The sequence below is a fragment of the Bos mutus genome, chromosome 14, assembly GCF_027580195.1.
Source record: "Bos mutus isolate GX-2022 chromosome 14, NWIPB_WYAK_1.1, whole genome shotgun sequence".
NCBI lineage: Eukaryota > Metazoa > Chordata > Mammalia > Artiodactyla > Bovidae > Bos > Bos mutus.
In genome coordinates this window covers 62,945,820-62,965,920 of record NC_091630.1, presented here as the reverse complement: position 1 = coordinate 62,965,920, position 20,101 = coordinate 62,945,820, and the positions used below count along the sequence as shown (strand labels likewise).

At 45.3% G+C, this 20,101-nt stretch overlaps 1 protein-coding gene and 1 long non-coding RNA gene across 4 annotated transcripts in view; one reads left to right on the top strand and one right to left on the bottom strand.

Moving 5' to 3' along the window:
- SPIDR (scaffold protein involved in DNA repair) overlaps positions 1 to 20,101 on the bottom strand; it is a 276,652-nt gene that overhangs the window by 40,585 nt on the left and 215,966 nt on the right. The window contains exon 11 of the mRNA XM_070382423.1: positions 1,181 to 1,321. Coding sequence (XP_070238524.1) covers positions 1,181 to 1,321 — 141 coding nt within the window. The remainder of the gene's footprint in view (positions 1 to 1,180; positions 1,322 to 20,101) is intronic.
- LOC138990709 (uncharacterized) lies at positions 2,531 to 9,773 on the top strand. Of its 3 annotated transcripts, none has more exons than XR_011466790.1 (5): positions 2,531 to 2,602; positions 3,935 to 4,153; positions 4,785 to 4,885; positions 5,367 to 5,519; positions 5,673 to 9,773. It is a non-coding gene; the product is annotated as an uncharacterized lncRNA (long non-coding RNA). The 3 variants fall into 3 exon arrangements; XR_011466791.1 differs by having other exon boundaries at positions 5,363 to 5,519; XR_011466792.1 differs by lacking the exon at positions 5,367 to 5,519.

Genomic DNA, 20,101 nt, shown 5'->3' with positions numbered 1-20,101 from the left:
CCGTGCTGAGTGCACCTCTGGGAGGTCTACACAGGGCCAGTGGAGTTACTGCCGCCAGGCTAATGTCAGGGCAACACCTCGCTTACCACAACTACACACGGTCTTTCCAGATGCTTGTGATTCTGAAACCAAGGGCTAAATGGGGTTCAACTTCATAAGGACAAGGTTCATGCGGCCCAGTTGGGCTTTCCAAATATCTGGGCAGTGCTGTGCCTAACGTATAAGGCAATTACATTATAATACAGCCACCTTTCCACAAACAGGAGGAAGAATCTGTTACAAGACAAACATGCATGGATCAACGCAGGGCTCACAAGGGATCTGTCCTTCAGGAAAGCAGGGTCCTGGGTGGAGCCACTGCTCACCTGCCCGGTGCCACGTGAAAGACAGATTAGGCACAGAGCCGGGATGGGGAGAGCAGACTGTGGATGGAGGTCAGGTGGAGGAATGCTCGGCAATGCTCCAAGTTTAGGAAGACCACAGCAGACGGCTGCGGTGCAAACCACCGGCTTCCAACCTGCTCCAAGTCGGACCGCATGTGCACATGATGGGCTTGCCCTCCCGCAGACAGTGTGACAAGCTGAGACGTTACTCCAGCAAAACACGGACATCAAGACCTACAATGACATGCTGTTTGAGGAAAGAGGCTCCAATGAGAAATCCCCAAATTCACTGTTTACAATTCTCTACATGACTGGATAGTTCCATTAAAAATGTTCTTCTTTCCCCTAATTCAAGACTAAGATGATTACTTGAATGGAACAATGAACCGCTGGGCCAGATCCATGTACTATTTCTACCCAAAACAACATCGAGGGTGAGGGGCCATGCAGCTCAACAGAAAATATGCTTTCTTGCCGTGGAAAGCAAAAAACACGGCAAAATAAAGAGTTCTGAAATGCCTTTTCACAAAGCTGTATTTTCATTTATATAAACTGACTCATGCGAAGCTACCTTATTAGTATAGATAGTATATAGAAAAAACTTTAGAATGAAAAGACACATGTATAGCATTTTTAATCCTAATCTTAATAAAACTGTGAATCACTAAACTTGCAACATTATTTCTGTTGTCACTTATACTGTTTCTCTCAGAAATACTTTATGAGCTTAACCCAACTCCCAGCCTTGTTTTAGAGGCAAACTTTCAGGCCTAAAAATAAAAGTACAGATGTCTCACCTTGCTCTGGTGACCTTCTGCAGAACCTTCATGCCTGACAGCCTGCAGCACTTCCCCTCCAGCCGCCTGTCTTTCAGGATGCCGCCCTCCAAGTGCACCTCACTGAAGAGTCCAAGGGCGTCTTGCACAAGAAGGCAGACTCTACAAAAAAGCATCCACATGTGCTCTTTAGGAAACAGGTTTTGATTCGGTACAGAGACCAGAATTTCCTTCTCCTTCAACAGAAATCCACTGTAGGCATCTTCCCAAATAGGTGAACCAGGATAAATGAACAATATTGAACTAAAACATGCACTTCTTAGATTTGTACAAGCAGGTGCGTGGACCACCACCCACAGAAAACAGTAGGAGACAGAATTCTCTTCAGGAAGATAACTACGCCCTAACCCCAATGTGCTTTACAAGAGCACACTGAGACCACCTTTCAAATCAAGTATTTTACCACTGCCAGACACAGAGTAGCCCCTTTCCCTTGTTTACCCTGTCTGCCGTAACAGAAACATTTATGTTTCGTATGGATGCTCAACACTGAGCCACGGTCTCTCATGATCCTGTCCTGTTTGGAGCAGCCTGCCGAGTGAAGGCAGGGATGAAGACAGCACGCACTTCCATGTTACACCTATCCTGTGGTTTTGTCCCCTGACTACTCCGCAATGCAGAGCCTCTAGGGGGGAAGCCCTTCGGTTTGCCCTGACTTGCTCCTCTGCTCCTAGTCTAACTCAGGCTGAGGCAGGGGCAGGTGACCAGGCTCCATCTGCCAGCTGTGAGAGGGCAGGGCAGGGGGTGCTACACCCACTCTCATGCCCTCGGTCGCCTGACCGACCCCTGGAGCATTTCACACTGCTCTGTATTACTGTTAACATATATGAAGTCAAGATGTATACAAAAACCTCCATGGATCTGTTTTTAAATTTATTTAATTGGAGGCTAATTACTTTACAATTATTGTAGTGGTTTTTGCCATACACTGACATGAATCAGCCATGGGTGTACATGTGTTCCCCATCCTGAACTCCCCTCCCACCTCCCTCCCCATCCCACCCCTCAGGGTCATCCCAGTGCACCGGCCCTGAGTGCCTGTCTCATGCATCGAACCTGGACTGGCGATCTGTTTCACATTTATGATGATATACATGTTCCAATGCTTCTCTCAAATCATCCCACCCTCGTCTTCTCCCACAGAGTCCAAAAGGATCTGCTTTTTAAGACTAGAATTTTTTTCTTAATTGGAGGATACTTGCTTCACAATGTTGTATTTGTTTCTGCCATGCAACAATGGGAATCAGCCATAAGTGTTTATATATCCCTTCCCTCTGGAACCTCCCTCCCCACCCCACCCTACCCCCACCCCACTAGGTCATCACAGAGCACTGGGTTGATCTCCTCAAGGCTCACAGCAACTAGCTATCTACTCTGCATATGGTAATGTATATATTTCAATCCTACCTGAAACTAGAGAGAATTTCTGACTGCTTGTGTTGAGAAGGGGGAGGTGGGGAACTGGATCCTACCCTTGCCTTAAACCTGCTCTGACGTTTGCCCATGTCGCAGATGACCCAGGAAGGGTGCTCCTGTTTATTCTTCTGCCTGGAGTCCGTCCTGACTTGGTGGGGAGGGAGGCACTCAGGCCCCCCTACTACTCTCCTCACCGTGTTCACACCCAGCACACACACCCTCCCGCCTTGCTCTGCTCTCACAGGCAGCTTTGTCCCCCTGGCCCACGGGACGGGAGCCGGGCGGTCAGCACACTCCCAGTGGGAGCGGGCTGAGGAGCACACAGGAGCCCCAAGCACTACACTTGTTTCCTGCTCCTGACCAGCAATCTTCAAAAACCACTGCAGGTCTGCACAGAAAAGGCCCTCGATCAACTTGTTTTTCCTGAATCAAGAGGTGTTTCCCATAAATTACATCACATTCAGGGAACACGAATGCCTTCGCAGGGAGGTAGTACCCTGGGGGTGACTGCAGTAGCTGGAATGTTCTCACTGTAAGGAGATGGCGGGGAGTGAGCTCTGGGGCTGTGAGCAGGAAGGGCGCTCGGGCTGGCACAGGGACGGCACCAGGAGTCCGTCCTGCCTTGGGGGGAGGGAGGGGCGCTCAGGGCAGTTTTTAGAACAAGGTTCTCTGTACAGCCCATGCTCCACCTCCGTCGGTCTGTGACTAGACTGCACATGGCTGTGCTTGCTGTTTTAGATGGTGTTTTTCTTTGTGGCCAAAGGATGGAAAGTACAATCAGCTCCTGTAATTCATCAATCCTAATGGAGTTTACTATTCACAACACTTCTAAGGAGGTACAAGTTACCATCTGGTCTGTGCATAAGGAAAGCGTCCACCTCCCAGCCCCGATGCTCTTTTTGCATCATCTTCTCTGACTGCCCTTGAATGTCTTCAGTGCCACAGTGAACAGAGGCAGTGACATGGCATCCTCATTGTGTTCTTGATTTTAAAGAAAGTTTGTATCCTCAATTTTTTTTTTTTTTGGTTGTAGATATTCTTCATCAGGTTAAAGATTCCTAGTTTACTGAGAAAGTTTAAAAATCATGAATGGGTATTAGAGCTTATAAAATGCATTTTTTGTAGTCAATGAAAAGACTGTATGTTTTCATCTCCTTTACTAATGTGGTAAATGACAATGACAGTTTACCAAGTATGAAACCAATTTTTTACTCCCAAGAAAGAGCAAGGATTCTGCTGTGTATTCAGACTTGTTATCTATACCCATGAGTGATATGGACCTTTAATTTTCTCTCTTAGATTTGGTATCAGGATTCTTTATATCAGCTTCATATAATGAGCTGACAGGAATTCCTTTTTCATGTGAAGACTTCGTATAAGACTTGAGTCATATGTTTTTCGACACATGACTTTGAAAGGATTTAGTAATAAAATGACTTCGCTACCATGCTTTCTTTACCTGGGAAGACTTTAACTCTCAATTTCTTGAATAACAGTTGAACTTTGGGGGATTTTCTGGTAAGTTATATTTTTCTAGGGGTTTATCCATTTTGTTTACATTTTCAAGTTTATTAGCATAAAGATAGAATAATACCCTCTCACTGCATCTCTAACTGATGGGGCTGATCCTCATATCTTCCCTTTTCAGTTGTGCTTATTTACATCTTCTCTCCTCTCTTTATGAGTTTTTCATTGAATTATTATTAATCATTTCAAAGAACCAACTCTTGGCTTTGTTTACTCAGTTCATGTCATTAATTTCTACCCTTATGCTTATAATCTCCTTCCTTCTATTTTCTTGGTATTTATCCTATTATTTTTAAATTGCTTTTTATGTTAGAGCCTTGGCTTATTTAATTTTGAACCTCCCTTCTTTCTAAAGTGAGCTTAGACTATAACATTTCTTCTAAGTATCAAACTAATGATATCACATAAAATTTGATATTTAGTATTTTTACGATTATTCATCAGTTCTAGGTATTTTTAAATTTCCATTATTATTTCTTCTTTGATCCAGGAATTATTTGGAAGTATTTAAAATTTTTTTCTGTAAGGATTGAAAATGCACATATTTTTGTCATTAACTCTAATTTAATTGTACTGCAGTGAAAGAATATGCTCTCTGATAATGGTTCTCTTACATTTGTAGAGATCTGCTGTATGGCCTAGCACACAATCACTTTTTAAGACAATATCAACCAAGAAGAATGGACATGCTCTAGTTGTTAAAGATGGTTTTGTATGAGATTTGTAAGTCAAGTTACTTAAGTGTATTTTTCAAGTCTTGTGTTCCTTCACTAACTTTTTTTGTCTGCCTCACTGACTAGTTATTCGATTAGCTATCTATTGCTACACAGCAAGTCATTCTACAAGTTAGAAGCTTAAAATAACAAACATTAATTTTTTTGAGTGGGCATGGGTTAGAAATGCATCATCTTGACAGTGGGTGGTGGGTGCCAGGCCCTGTTCCATGGGCACCATTTTATCCTTAGATGGCCTCTGAGGGTGTGATTATTCTCACCCTCACTCAGCATACAGAGAACTGAAGATCAGAAGGTTTTCGGGTCTTGCCTAAGACCACATAATGTTACATAAGAGAACTCTTAACAATAAGATAAAATGAACATATAAACATATTTAACATAAATCTCTTTTTAAATGTACAAAAGTGGGAAATTACCAGGCTAAGAAATTAGCCAGAAATGAAGCTAAACTCCTTATGTCAAGACAGGTAAACCCGATGAACACACAGTGGGAGTGAGGAGCAAAGCAGAGAACGGCAGCCCGCAGCAGCGTGTGGGCTCAAAAACCGTGCTGATGCGTGGCTCTGCACCCGCTGCGGCAGCCACGCAGGCTGCTGAGACTTCAAATGCGGCTAACGTGGGTGAGGAGCTGAATTTTAAGTTTTACCTAACTGTAATTAGTTTAAATGTAAACAGCTACATATGGCAGCACAGTCTAAAGGCATAACAATTAGAGTATCCGAAAAACTATAAATATTATACTTAATAATCAGCTAATCAACCTTTACATACAGATGTGAGAGTTGGATCATAAAGAAAGCTGAGCATCGAAGAATTGATGCTTTCAAACTGTGGTGCTGGAGAAGACTCTTGACAGTCCCTTAGACAGCCAGGAGATCAAACCAGTCAATCCTAAAGGAAATCAATACTGAATATTCACTGGAAGGACTGATGCTGAAGTTCCAACACTTTCTGTACCTGATGCAAAGAGCTGACTCATTGGAAAAGACCCTGATGCTTGGAAAGATTGAGGGCAGGAGGAGGAAGAGGCAACAGAGGATGAGACGGTTGGATGGCAACACTGACTTAATGGACATGAGTTTGAGCAAACTCCAGAAGACACTGAAGGACAGGGGAGCCTGGCATGCTGCAGTTCATGGGGTCGCAAAGAGTCAGACATTACTTAGCAATCAAATTATGTTTTACCAAACATTAATATTCAAATATATTAATAGGTATTCCTTGAAAATCATCACCAAAATGTTGCTAGCGATAATTTTTCTAAAATTTACTTTGTCAGATCTACAGAGGAAAAAATACATCAAAATCATATATAATTATTACTGTGTTCAATTTTCCTTGCAATATAGTATTTTATACCCAAGAACACCAGGAAACCCCTGTCCGCTCACCTGATGCACTACGGTTTCAGTCTGTTCGGGAGTGGTTATTTGGCAGGTGGAAACCAGAATAATGCCCTATCTATCTTAAAGATACTAGTGTTAAATTTCCACACATGTGACATTTTTTTAATATGCTGTGGCTATAAGACATTGATACTGGCTCTAAGAGTTGTCCATGGGTCAAGCAGCTGACTGTCCAGTGTGGGGATGGAGGCGGTGTGGAGGCCTGCAGGGCAGTGAGCTTTGTATCCACCTCTCCCCGTGGGTGTGCCGACTGCTCCTGAGCGCACCCCTCCTGTCTCTCAAGTCCGACAGCGATTTCTGGGCAGCCCTTGGCTCTTTCCCTGATGCTCTCTGTTACCTGCTCATGGCTCTGTCATCTGCCTGAAGCACTCTGTGAACTGCTCTCCCAGATCCCGTTCCCTTCACTCTCGGGCACCACCTCCCTCTGGGCAGTGCCCCTCTGCCTGCACGGATGCCTCTGCCCCAGCATGGGTGCTGGTGGGCGTGGGTCTTCTGGGCGAGCCTCTCACCCTGAGGGTGAGCTAGGGGAGGTACTCTTGGCCCCCCACACTTGGGGTGGAGCCTCTCAACAGAGGCCTGGGGATGAGGGATGTGGTGGACAGCCCTCCTAGAAGGAGACCGAGTGCTGGACTGGGCACTGTCTGTGGCCCTGGAGCAGAGCCTAGAGCAGGAGCAGCTGGCAGGAAGTGGGTCAAGGCTCAAGAGCCACAGACTCACTGTTCTTACTGAGACATAGTAGGTTTCCATGATTCCACAGATGGAATGTCCTCCATCTGCTGTGTGCCCTTAGGACAATTTCCAAAAGCTCAAATGATTGTTGTTCAGTTTCTGCAGCTACAATGCTAGTTTGTGAGGGGAGAGTCCACCGTGCACTCACTGCTACTCCAGAAGCTGGTTCTTATCTGACTCTGCAACTCACATCCTCGCCAAACAAAGACCCTCTGGACAGCCAGCATGTGCCAGGCTCTTCAGCCATTATTTGTGAGTTATAAGAGTATTTGGAAACTCTCTGAGTTCACAGACTTAAGTGTGACTTGTTCTTTTTTCCTTAAAAGACACCTTGACTTGTGTGAACACAAGAAATGAGCCAAATGCAAAATTACTGGGTCAGACGCAGGAGTGCTTGACGTAGAGAGGCCTTGAGGGGTGAAGAGTCAGTAACAGTGGCACGAACATGCTCATCCCCGTGCCCCGAACAGTGCCCCAGCCTCGAGAGGTTTCTTCTGTGCTAAGAACAGCGGGACTGCGGCGGTCCCAGGCCTGGGCAGGGCCCTCAGCTCCTCCCCAGGGCAAGGCCTGGCCCAAGCACACACACGAGCACAGGCGCGGGACTGCTGGAGCCTGCGGCAAAGTGCTGGGGTGGAAGGGCCTGGCCAGGTGGTCGGGGAAGGCTTCTTCCAGGGCTGGTCTTGAAGCCTGTCCTGCACAGGGTTGACAGGAACACACTTAAGAGCAGGGCGCAAGGCACACTCAAAAACTGGGACAGCAACATGGGAGTTTTCCCATGTTTGAGAAGTTGAGAGAAGGCCGGAAAATACTATGCAAGAACAAAGATAGAGGGAAAGTGGTCATAAGGGGAAAGACTACTTACTATTCGGGTATTCCCATGCATTATTCTTAATTTAAAATCAGTTATGTTTATGGAAACAGGGATGGAGGTAGAGATGTCACCCTGGTTGGCAGCTCTGGGGGCGGTGTGGAGCCGCAGCGAGCAGCCTGTGTGGGGTGGAGGGTTTGGGTCCAGGGCCAGGTGGGTCAGTCACTGGCCCAGGACAGCCAGCATGCCCACCTCCTGCCACTGGGGAGTAAGGGGGATGCTGTTGTAGAAACACGGCCGCTGGCACGGGAGGTGGTTGTTTTAACAGAGAATGTTCGGAGCCCCAGCCAGGACGCCCAGGACACCCAGTGACACCATGCCCCAGGCTGCAGGTGACTGTCATGCATGCTGAGCACTGATGCTGGGATCCCAAGCCTTGCATGGGAGGTAAACTGCTGCTTTCAGATGTGGTCCACTTGGATAAACGTTGATAAACGCTGAAACAGCACAGAGAAGATGTCTCCAGGGAGGAAGGGTTAAAGAGCCTGTCAGTCTGCCATTCAAAACTCTCCAAGAGTCTGGCAAGAGAATGCCACTTATCTCAGCTCAAGGTTCCACCCAAGCCTAAAAGACTGACCTTCACCAAGTAAACCCCTCCCCCCCTCTCATGGCTGTCAGCATGTGGTGCCTGGCTGTGGGGGAGGGGCTCCTCTACCGCTGGAGACCTGCCCGGCTGCTCGGAGCTCCGCTCTGACCCTCACAATCCAGGTAACTCCAATCTGTTTAGCCCCTGGTGAAGAGCCTGCCCCTACTCTGCACCTAAGCATCTCAGTTTCCTTCACCCACCGGGCAAATCCAATTTGCTACCAGACAAAGCTGATTGACAGGAAGGTGGCATTCTCTGGTCAGGTATCAGCTCTCCTGAGTGGTAAGAGGTGTGAGCCCCTTTGTAAAAGGCCGATCTCCTGCGTGAAGGGCCCATAGGACAGCGACTGAGGCAGTGGAAAGGGCTCAGAAACAACGCCGTCCTCCCTGAAGCCAGCTCAGGAGGTGCCTCGGGTGCCGACCACACCACCCGGGTCTGTTGTAAGGAAAGCGCCTCTCTGCTTGAGCAGTCGAAATCAATGACAAACCCTCGGCCGCCGCTCGCCTGGTCCCAGAGCCCTTGGCTGCAATGCCTTGACTTTCTTGCATTCATAAGCCAGGAGGGTGAGGCTGGAGGAAGGGAGTAAAACTGCTGCGCTGCACAGCACCTGCCCAGCAACAAAATAACAGATAAGAGGTGCAGGGTTCAACCTCAGCCGTATCACCATGGAAGTATAAAGTCCACCATGGAGTTAATGTTTGTCTTGAAGAATGCTTCTTTCTTTCCTTCTCTTATGGGCTGAATGTCTCATCATCTCATCATGCTAACTAAAGAACATTTAAAAAATTCTGAATGTGCATGTACTGTTAATCTGTGAAAGCAACAAAACAAGCATAAGGAAGAAGAAAAACAAAACTGTTGATTCACAGAGGGGGTTTCAGAGAGCCTATAATTTAATTTCTGAAGCTTCAAATGCCCCTTCCCAACTTTTCAAAAATATTTATTTTTCCCTCCTTTCGTTCACTGGCTCTGCATCACAGACACAGAAGCAGAGTGGGAGAGAACCAGTGAGCGTGTGTGCACACGTGTGTCTGCGGATGCTTGTGTTCCAAGGGAGAAGCAGATGAAGTGACATGTGGATGTTTACATGAGTCGTGGAAGCAGTTCTGAGCACTTCACTAAGAATTCCCGGAATCAGAGTCAGGTCCGGCTGCTCTATTCTAGGTCAGAGTCAACCGAAGCAGTCTCTGATCAACAAAGGTCCTTCTCGCCACGTTATGATCCCTTACTAAACCCAATCTAAGAAATAAACAGAAGAAATTCCAGGATAAAGTGAGAAAAAAAGCAGGAAAGACAGAAAGGGGAGGAGAGGTTGGGAGGGGAATTTGGACCCAGCCCGGGGCGGGGGCGGGTGGGGGTGCGGTGTGAGGTGGGGGGGCAGGGTTGGAGGGGGTGCGTAGCACGAGGGGCAGGGCCTTTCCCAGCTCCAAGCCGCAAGCAGACGGGAAACCAGATACAGCAGGACACTGTGTCCTCCTGAAAAACAAGCAGACCGCGCTCCTAAAGTAAACAGTTAATCCTGCTGTTTATCTTTTCAACATGAGATGTTAGCAGGATGATCTCTACTGCACGGAAAATGTGGTTTTATTCATCAGAAAAATCATATTTTCTCTTTGCTAAAATAAAAGTGTGACATGGAAACTTTCTAATATCAGTGAATAGGAAAGAATAACAACCTTTTTTTTTTCCCTGCTAAACGTAACTAAAGCATGGCAAAAGTCCCGAGAAAGGCCTTTTCCACACTTTCACTTCCTCTTTATTTTCGGAAAATACTGCATTAGTGAAATTAACCAAACAATAAATCCTGCTGCAAGCTTGGTCTGAAGGAGGACACAAGTAACCAGGACATAACTGGAGTCCTGGACTTGGACCGCAGTCACCGCCTCTGGAGATGAGACTAGACTGGGCCGAGGCATGTCAGAAGAGGACATCTCACAGCCACAGAAGTCCGCCTCCAGAACAAGTTTTCAAAGAGACACAGCTCCTCTTACACATTTTGAAGTGAAATTCCCATGGAGAGAGGCGTCAGTTCTGCCCCTTCCCCCAGTGGCACACTGTCCCAGGCCAACGACAGTCAGACATCACACCAGACACTCGTGGCTGCCACGCACCTGGGCTCACGTCTCACCCATCCCGATGGTATCTGTGTGCCGTGTGCCTGGTGCTGTGAAGTTCACCACTGTGGACGTCCTGCACCCACCTCCACAAGGACCTCCCAGGGTCCTCCACAGGGACGCCTTGGCTGTCTTTTATCACCCACCTCCCTTCCCTCCCCTCCATCCCCAACATTTACAAACTGCTGATTTGTCCTCGGTTTCTAAGATTTGGCCACTTTGAAATGTTATAAAAATGGAGTCATCTACTATAGGATCTTTGGATTGAACCTTTCGCCTCAGCACAATGCCCTGAAAACAATCAGGCTGATATGCTTTGTATTTTTATAACAGCTTTACTGAGACCTAATTTACATGCCATAAAATTCACCCAAATAAAAATATTGTGGCAAAACACACATAAAACATACAATTCCACCATTCTAAAGTGTACAATTCAGTGGCATTACGTACATACACGTGTTCTCCAACCACCAGCACTGTCTAGTCCCTGAACATTAGTCCAAAAGCCCCAAGCTGTCACAGGGCCTCCCTGCTCTCCCCTCCCCCAAACACACTGATCTACTTCCTCTCTATGGATCTGTCTGCTCTGAACATTTCACAGGAATGAAATCACGGAAGCTGTGGCCTTCTGAGACTGGCTTATTTCACACAGCATAACATTTTCAAGTCGCATCCAAGCTATATTAATAGGAAGTGCCAGTACTGAACTCCTGTTCATTGCTGAATAGTATTCCATTATATGCATATGTAACATTTTATTTATCCATCCACCACTGATGGCCATTTGCGTTGTTTCCACATTCTTGCATTTACAAGTAATACTGCTATGAATGTCAGTGTACAAGTTACATAGATATATGTTTTCAATTCTTTTGGGTTTATACCGAGGAGTACCTTTGCTGGATCATATGGTAATGCGAAGTTTAGATTCTTGAGGAACTGCCAGACTGTTTTCCAAAGTGGCTGCACCATTTTACCAGCCATTATGAGGGCTCCAGTTTCTCCACATCTTTGTTCAGTTCAGTTCAGTTGCTCAGTCATGTCCGACTCTTTGTGACTACATGGATTGCAGTACACCAGGCTTCCCTGTCCGTCACCAACTCCCAGAGCTTGCTCAAACTCGTGTCCATCGAGTCAGTAATGCCATCCAGCCATCTCATCCTCTGTTGTCCCCTTCTCCTCCTGCCTTCAATCTTTCCCAGCATCAGGGTCTTTCCCGATGAGTCAGTTCTTTGCATCAGGTGGTCAAAGTATTGGAGCTTCAGCTTCAGCATCAGTCCTTCCAATGAATATTCGGGATTGATTTCCTTTAGGATTGACTGGTTTGATCTCCTTGCAGTTCAAGGGACTCTCAAGAGTCTTCTCCAACACCACAGTTCAAAACCATCAATTCTTTGGCACTCAGCTTTCTTTATAGTCCAGCTCTCACATCCATATATGACCACTGGAAAAACCAGAGCTTTAACTAGACATACCTTTGTTGGCAAAGTAATGTCTCTGCTTTTTAATATACTGTCTAGATTGGTCATAGCTTTTCTTCCAAGGAGCAAGTGTCTTTTAATTTCATGGCTGCAGTCACCATCTGCAGTGATTTTGGAGCCCCAAAAATAAAGTTTGTTACTGTTTCCATTGTTTCCCCATCTATTTGCCATAAAGTGATGGGACCAGATGCCATGATCTTCATTTTTTGAATACTGAGCTTGAAGCCAACTTTTTCACTCTCCTCTTTCACTTTCATCAAGAGGCTCTTCAGTTTCTCTTCACTTTCTGCCATAAGGGTGGTGTTATCTGCATATCTGAGGTTATTGATATTTCTCCCGGCAATCTTGATTCCAGCTTGTGCGTCATCCAGCCTGGCATTTCTCATGATGTACTCTAAGAGTGCCTTTTCTAAATCCAGCTTGAATATCTGGAAGTTCATGGTTCATATACTGTTGAAGCCTGGCTTGAAGAATTTTAAGCATTACTTTGCTAGCATGTGAGATGAGTGCAATTGTGCGGTAATTTGAACATTCTTTAGCATTGCCTTTCTTTGGGATTAGAATGAAAACTGACCATTTCCAGTCCTGTGGCCACTGCTGAGTTTTCCAAATTTGCTGGCATATTCAGTGCAGCGCTTTCACAGCATCATCTTTTAGGATTTAAAATAGCTCAAATGGTATTTCATCACTTCCACTAGCTTTTTGTCCGTAGTGATACTTCCTAAAGCCCATTTGACTTTGCATTCCAGGATGTCTGGCTCTAGGTGAGTGATCACACCATCATGATTATCTGGGTCATGAAGATCTTTTTTGTGTAGTTCTTCTGTGTATTCTTGCCACCTCTTCTTACTATCTTCTGCTTCTCTTAGGTCCATACCATTTTGGTCCTTTATCCACATCCTTGTAGACACATATTATTGGCTGTCTATTTTATTACAGCCACCCCAGTGGGTGGGAGGTGATATATCACACTGTGGCTTTGATTTGCATTTCCCTGATGGCTAATGATGATATCATGCGATTCTTGGCCAACTTCTTTGGCGAAGTGTCTAATCAAATCCTCTATTTTTCATTTGGGTTATCTTTTTTTTATAATGATGCAACTTTTTGCATTAGCTTTTATATTTATTTGGTTACAAATCCCCTACCAGATACGTGATTTGCAAAAAGTTTCTCCAGTTCTCTAGGTTGTCTGTTACTTTCCTGAATGTCCTGTGAAGCAAAGAAATTTCTGTGTTTATGAAGTCCCCTTTATTTATTTATTTTTGGGGTGTGTATATACTTTTGGTGTCATATGTAAGGAACAACTGCCCAGTATATATGGTTATGAAGACATATTCCTATTTTTTCTTTTGAGTATGATAGTTTTAGTTCTTATATTTAGGCCCATGATCTATTTTGAAATAATTCCTATTTATGATTTGAGGCAGGGGTCAACTTGACTCTTTTGCATGTGCATATCCATTTCTCTCAGGGCTACTTGTGGGAATTACTATTCTTTCCCAGTTAAAATGTCAGCTCCCCTGTCAAAAAATCAGTTGAACACAGATGAAGTGAAAGTCGCTCAGTTGTGTCCAACTTTTTGTGACCCCATGGACTATATGGTCCATGGAATTCTCCAGGCCAGAATACTGGAGTGGGTAGCCTTTCCCTTCTCCAGGAGATCTTCCCAACCCAGGGATTGAACCCAGGTCTCCTGCATTGCAGGTGGATTCTTTACCAGCTAAGCCACCAGAGAAGCTCAGATCACAGATGAAAGGTATTTATAATTTTAAAAGAACATATACATCATGCCAGTGATATCTTTTTAAAAATGAAGTATATGAGTGTAGGTCTTCAAAGAAATAGTCTGAACCCACCAAAGGAGAGGATTTAATTAGATTTTTTGCCTATCATTAGCACAGAGATGTATAAATGCATCTATCCTTCCCAGGATATACAGACTAAAGTTGTTGCTGTTGTTTATTTAGGTCCAGGGAAACGTGAGCACAGGTAACTGACCAGGATATCATTTAATCCAGTTCTATGACTTTATCATCAGAGGACTCCCAGTGTCCTGTGTCTTGTGGCCCAGACTTGAGGTTCTTCCTGTGTGTTCCCTCTTTGTGTAACACAGCCACAGCCCCACCATTTCTTGGTCACTCTGTTCCAAAACCTGCAAGTGACCTTTATTTCCTTTTCCATATCCAGTTGCTGCAGTCAATCCATTTGCCCCATGTTTATCTTTTTTAACATCATCCTTCCTTCTCATTCCTGTTTTGCTTCTTGCTTTGCATGTTACGTGGACTAGGGATATGTCTCCTAACTGATCTCCTAACCTGGTCCTTCCCTCTCACCACTCCTGTAGGTTGCTCTAAAACACTCTTTCCTAAGGGACAGTTAGTCATATCACTGAACTAGTTATGGAAGTTCCAGGGCATGCTCATGACTCCTGCAGGTCTCCTGATTGATGCATGTGTGAGTCTAAGACCAAGTTACTGCAGCCTCACCCCCAACTGAGTCTTGGCTCCCATTCAGTTCAGTTGCTCAGTCATGTCTGACTCTTTGCAACCCCATGAATCGCAGCATGCCAGGCCTCCCTGTCCATCACCAACTCCTGGAGTTCACTCAAACTCATGTGCATCAAGTCGGTGATGCCATCCAGCCATCTCATCCTTTGTTGTCCCCTTCTCCTCCTGCCCCTAATCCCTCCCAGCATCAGGGTCTTTTCCAATGAGTCAACTCTTCGCATGAAGTGGCCCAAGTATTGGAGTTTCAGCTTCAGCATCAGTCCTTCCAATGAACATCCAGGACTGATCTCCTTTAGGATGGACTGGTTGGATTTCCTTGAAGTCCAAGGGACTCTCAAGAGTCTTCCAATACCATAGTTCAAAAGCATCAATTCTTTGGCGCTCAGCTTTCTTTATGTTCCAACTCTCACATCCATATGACGACTGGAAAAACCATAGCCTTGACTAGACGGACCTTTGTTGGCAACATATCAATAATATCTCTGCTTTTGAATATGCTATCTAGGTTGGTCATAACTTTCCTTCCAAGGAGTAAGTGTCTTTTAATTTCATGGCTGCAATCACCATCTGCAGTGATTTTGGAGCCCCCAAAAATAAAGTCTGACACTGTTTCCACTGGGCTCCCATTAGTTCCTCTACACAAATTTCATGTTTCCACCACCATACCTGTCTAAAGATGCTCATTTTTCAAAGACAAACTCATTCCACTTCTTTCTCAATGTTTCTCATTCTATAGTGTAAACAATTTTCTTTTTTCCTTTCTTTAGTATTTTATTTATTTATTTGGTGGCACCAGGTCTTAGGTGTGGCATGCAGGATATTTAGTTATGGCATGCGTGTCACAGTTTATTGACCAGGGATTGAACCCAGGACCCCTGTATTGAGAGCATGGAGTCCTAGCCACTGGACAACCATGTAAGTTTCCAATTCTTCCTTTTTCTTTGTATGCAAAATGATTTATTTTTTGCCTTTTAGCTTTTATCACATTCTACTCAAAAACCTGAGTAGATCTTTTCTCTCTTCTTTTTGACTGCACATTCTTGGGGATGGGAACATACTTTGTATTCTCCACGTGCCCATCGCAGCCCTTAGCTGTGTATTACAGATGATCAATATGTGCTTGATGTACCAAGCTGAATTAACTGACAGGCATTTATTCTGGCTTTGTAGGGACAGAAGGTGTAAGAAGAAGTTTCAATACTTGTGGACGAGAATCAGTGTTAAAATGCCTTATACAGCTAGTTCACAAGCTGAGACCTTTTCACTGCTACAACGGGTAGGAGTATTAGTGGCCTAGTGAAGTTCTAAATCAGAGTAAGACAGATGAAGGGAAGAAGGGATCTTAGTTAAGAAAGTTTTTACTCAAAATGTGCCAAATCCACTGAGCAGCCCTGGGGGCTGTGGTCTTGTTTTCCCTCATTCATCCCCCAGTCACTCTCAAACGAGGGTCATTTGGTATTCCCACCTTTCCATGGCCTCTCACTGCTGAACCTGAAAGGCCGGGGGCCTGTGCCTGAGTGCAAAGAAGGAAGAAGACATTGAGTGCGTCTGTATTGCCGAGGGAGGTCACACATTCCATGATGCTCCCTGGATCACCACGTGGCTTGGCGGCCAAACCCAGAGTCCTCACTGCCTCTCTCGCTCAGAGTTCTCTGTGAAGCCTGAAGCCCTGACACACTAAGGCCGCACTGAATGCGACAGCTCCGACCTTCCCGAGCATCGTGGGGGCACTGGTTACATGCAGTCTTGGGAGAGAAGAGTCCTGAATATCCTCAGGGTCTGTGGTTCCAGGAAGGGCGCCAGTTGAGAGCAACCAGGCTGCGCTGGACCTCGTGACGCAGCAGGAGCAGGGTGACTCATCCCAGACGACCGGCTTCTGAGTCAGGGTTTCACACTAGAAGCTGACTAACCGGCCTGGAAACCGGTCCTGTCCAACAAGCAGCGTGTAAATCACCGGTGTTTGTGAAGCAGAGGTACATGTTCTACCTGCTCTGACCTTACCAAACAAAACACAAACCACCTCAGCAAGAGGCATGCATGCAAGGCTGTCTTCTTTTTTAAACATCAATATTGAGTTTGTAAGTTCTTCTGTAATCCTAAGAACACCTGTTCTAGGGACACTATCACTAAGCAATAGTAAATTGTTTTAGGGAATTTGATAATGACATAATTTCAACTTCAAAGAATAAACCATACTCAGTTTATCATACTCAAGAGAGCAGATGAGGGATCACTTTCAGAAGACGACTCGACTGCAGAGAGAAGGAAGGTCCTCAGGTATGAATCCACGTCAGGGCAGGACAGTGGCCACACCCGGCCTCCAGCCCCAGCTCTCCCAGCTGGTCGCCCACCCCCAGCCCTGTGAGCAGCCCCTGCCCCGCTCCGTCGCCACAGGCCAGCTCTGTGTGCGGACCAGCATGGTGAGTCCCTGTAAGAGCAATGCTCTCCTCCCAGCAGGTGCCCTGCAGCCCTCTCTTCTGTCGTCTTCGAGAAACTACAGGTCTCACAGTTTCGAATTTTCTAAAACTTCTAAATACAGTACAAAGCATTCCCTCCTCTCCCTCCCCGCCCCCAACCCTGAATCACTAGTGTCCTAGTGAAGTTGTAAATAGAACAAGATAAATGAAGGAAGGACAGATCTTAGCTAAGAAAGTTTTTACTCAAAATCAGTTGAGTAGCCCTGGCGGCACTGTCGTCTTGTTTCTCTCACTTACTGCCCAGTCACTCTCAAATGAGGGTCATCCCTATAAACAAGGACCTTCTCCTGTGAAAATCACTACTGACGACCACAGAAGTGAGGAAAGGAACACTGTCTGCCCTCACATGCTCCGTGTTTCCCCACTCTGTCCGTCCCACACTCTGCAGCAGGAGACAACGCGGAGCTGCGTGCTGCTGTCGGATCCTAGTCCTCCTTGACTTTCATGACCTTGACATTCTCCAAGGACGCAGTTTTGTGGTACACAAACTCTCACTTTAGATTTCTCTGATATGTTCTCACGATGAGATCAGCTCATGTATTGCTGCTGTGTGCTAACAGTGGGCATGCTATTTCAGTAATGACCATTTGCGACGATGATCAGTTTTATTACTTAATTGAGGTGATGTCTATCAGGCTTCTCAACTCTAAGTTACTTTTTCCTTCTGAAATTAAAAAAAAAAAAAAAACTGTGTGGCAAATACTGTCAGGCTATGTAACTATCCTAGTCCTTGTCGAATTTTTGAATCATTAATTTTTAAAAACTGTGGATTCATGAATTCTCAGACAATGGATTGTACCCCAAACTATCATTGTGATGCTCAACTTATCCCAGAATCAGCTGGTTGTGGGCTTTTTTCAAGCTGGCTCCTGTGTCCTCCCGATATGTTTCCATCATTCTTTAAGAACATTCCTTCTTTTCCACATAAAATGTTCAAGATGCATATCCTATTTTCTCCCACCCCACCCTGGAATCACCCATTTCACCAAGAAGCCCTGGTTTCTTTCAGATATTTAAAAGCTAATACCCAGGTGCTAAATGTGCTCAGTGCTCCTGGAGTGTCACAGGCCCAGGACCTCACAGAAGACACACACCCTCCCACATATCAGCACACGTCCACCTCTGTTTACTCACCCGTGTGCCCATCACGAAAACTGTAAGTTTACTCATCACACAGTTCATTTTAGTTCTCTCTTTCTACATCTGTAACTCACAGGTACCTCAAACTCAACACATCTACAACAAAACCCACCCCTTTCCTTCTTCTTTCCACATCTGTTAGCGCTTCAATTTCCTATCTCCCTTATGGTACCCACCATTCATCTTGTGGCCCAAACCACTGAATCCTTCTCGGTTCCTCCCTTTACTCCACTCCCCACATCCAACACTTCATGCAGTCCTGCCTTTTCCTTGTCTTCAGGGTGCACCACCTCTTTATCCACCATTCCCCGTGCTTCTCACACGGCATTTATGATACATCCTCTTCTGACAAAACCTCCCAGAAGCTTTGAGTTGCACAGAGCATAGAGTCAACAGTCCAGCCACAGCTTCCTGACCTTCTTATGACAGACCCCTGTCCACCCTGCCCCCGGGACACTCTCTCCAAATGCCTCATGGCTCCTCACCTTTGGGATTTTTTTTTCCCAATGGCAGATAATTGCTTTACAATATTGTATTAGTTTCTGCCATACGTCAACACAAGTCAGCCATAGGTAGACGTATGTCCCCTCCCTCTTGAAGCTCCCTCCCACCTTCCACCCTAACCTACCCCTCTAGGTGGTCACAGAGCACTGAGTTTGAGCACCCTGTGTCATACAGCAAATCCCCACTGGCTACCTATCTTACTATGGTAGGGTGTGTGTTTCCTTCCACTCTTTCACTCAGATACTATGTAATCCACAAGGCTCGCCTCGATTCTTATGTGAAAGCAGCAACCACTGGGTCATCCAGGTTTATTTGAAGTCAGAACCAGCATTACTTTCTCATACAGTATGTGTTTGCCTGCTGCCAGTGTTCCCCAATCTAATGTTGGTTCCATTAGCGCACAGACTTTGCCTTTTTTGGTCTTATTTATTGCTGTATCCCTAACACCCAGAACAACGAGTGACGGAGGTGGCACAAAGGTGCATGCTATATGAATGTCTCCACTGGTCTTCTTCAGTATATTATGCAGCAGTTCAATATTATATCGTGAGGTTTGTCAGTGTTAAATAATCTTCCTTATACTGAATACTGGGATTGCTTCTATTTTTCCATTATTATAGGCATTGCTACCATTAAGAATAGTGTGCACTCTTGTGATTTTTTTATGTTTCTTATGAATTAAATTTCTAAGAATTTTAGGGTCAAAGAGTGTATCTTCATTGCTCTATGTACTGCTTTCCAAAACCATGGGTAATGGTTAAAAATTCCCAAGAGCAACGACTGTCTATAAAAGGCCTTTGTTTTCCTAAATAATATATAATTTAAAAAATTAAATTATACAGAGGTATGTGACAAAGATTCCCTCCCATTCTTGTCCTCTGTCCCCTAGTAATCATATGCCCTTCACAGATTATCACTGTTGCTTTTTACGTGTCTTTCCAGAGTTTCTGTTTATAAATTTCCAAGGAGCACAGCACATTTTAAAGACTGCCCTGCTCCTTGCTTTCTGTATTTAACCAATACATCGATGTTTGGGTATCAGATCACAGAGTGCTTCCTCATTCTTTTTATACAACAGCATAGACAGACAGCTGTGTAGTAAGTACCCCACTGGGTGTGACTTAGTTTAACCCTCTAATGCTGACCATTTACGCTGTTGAAGAGCACAGTTCTGTGCATCTGCAGTTAAGTTCCACGAGGAGTCTGGTGGGGAGGACGAGCTGTCACTCTGGGGGAGAGGGGCTGGGGGTGCACGTGTAAGCGCGGGTTTTCGGCTTGTCCTGTGTGGACCCAGCACTTCCTTCTCCAGTGTAGGCTGAGATAAGCCAGATCCAGCTTCTTTCTTCCCAGATGGCTTATCTGTTGTCCTCACACCACTTATCGA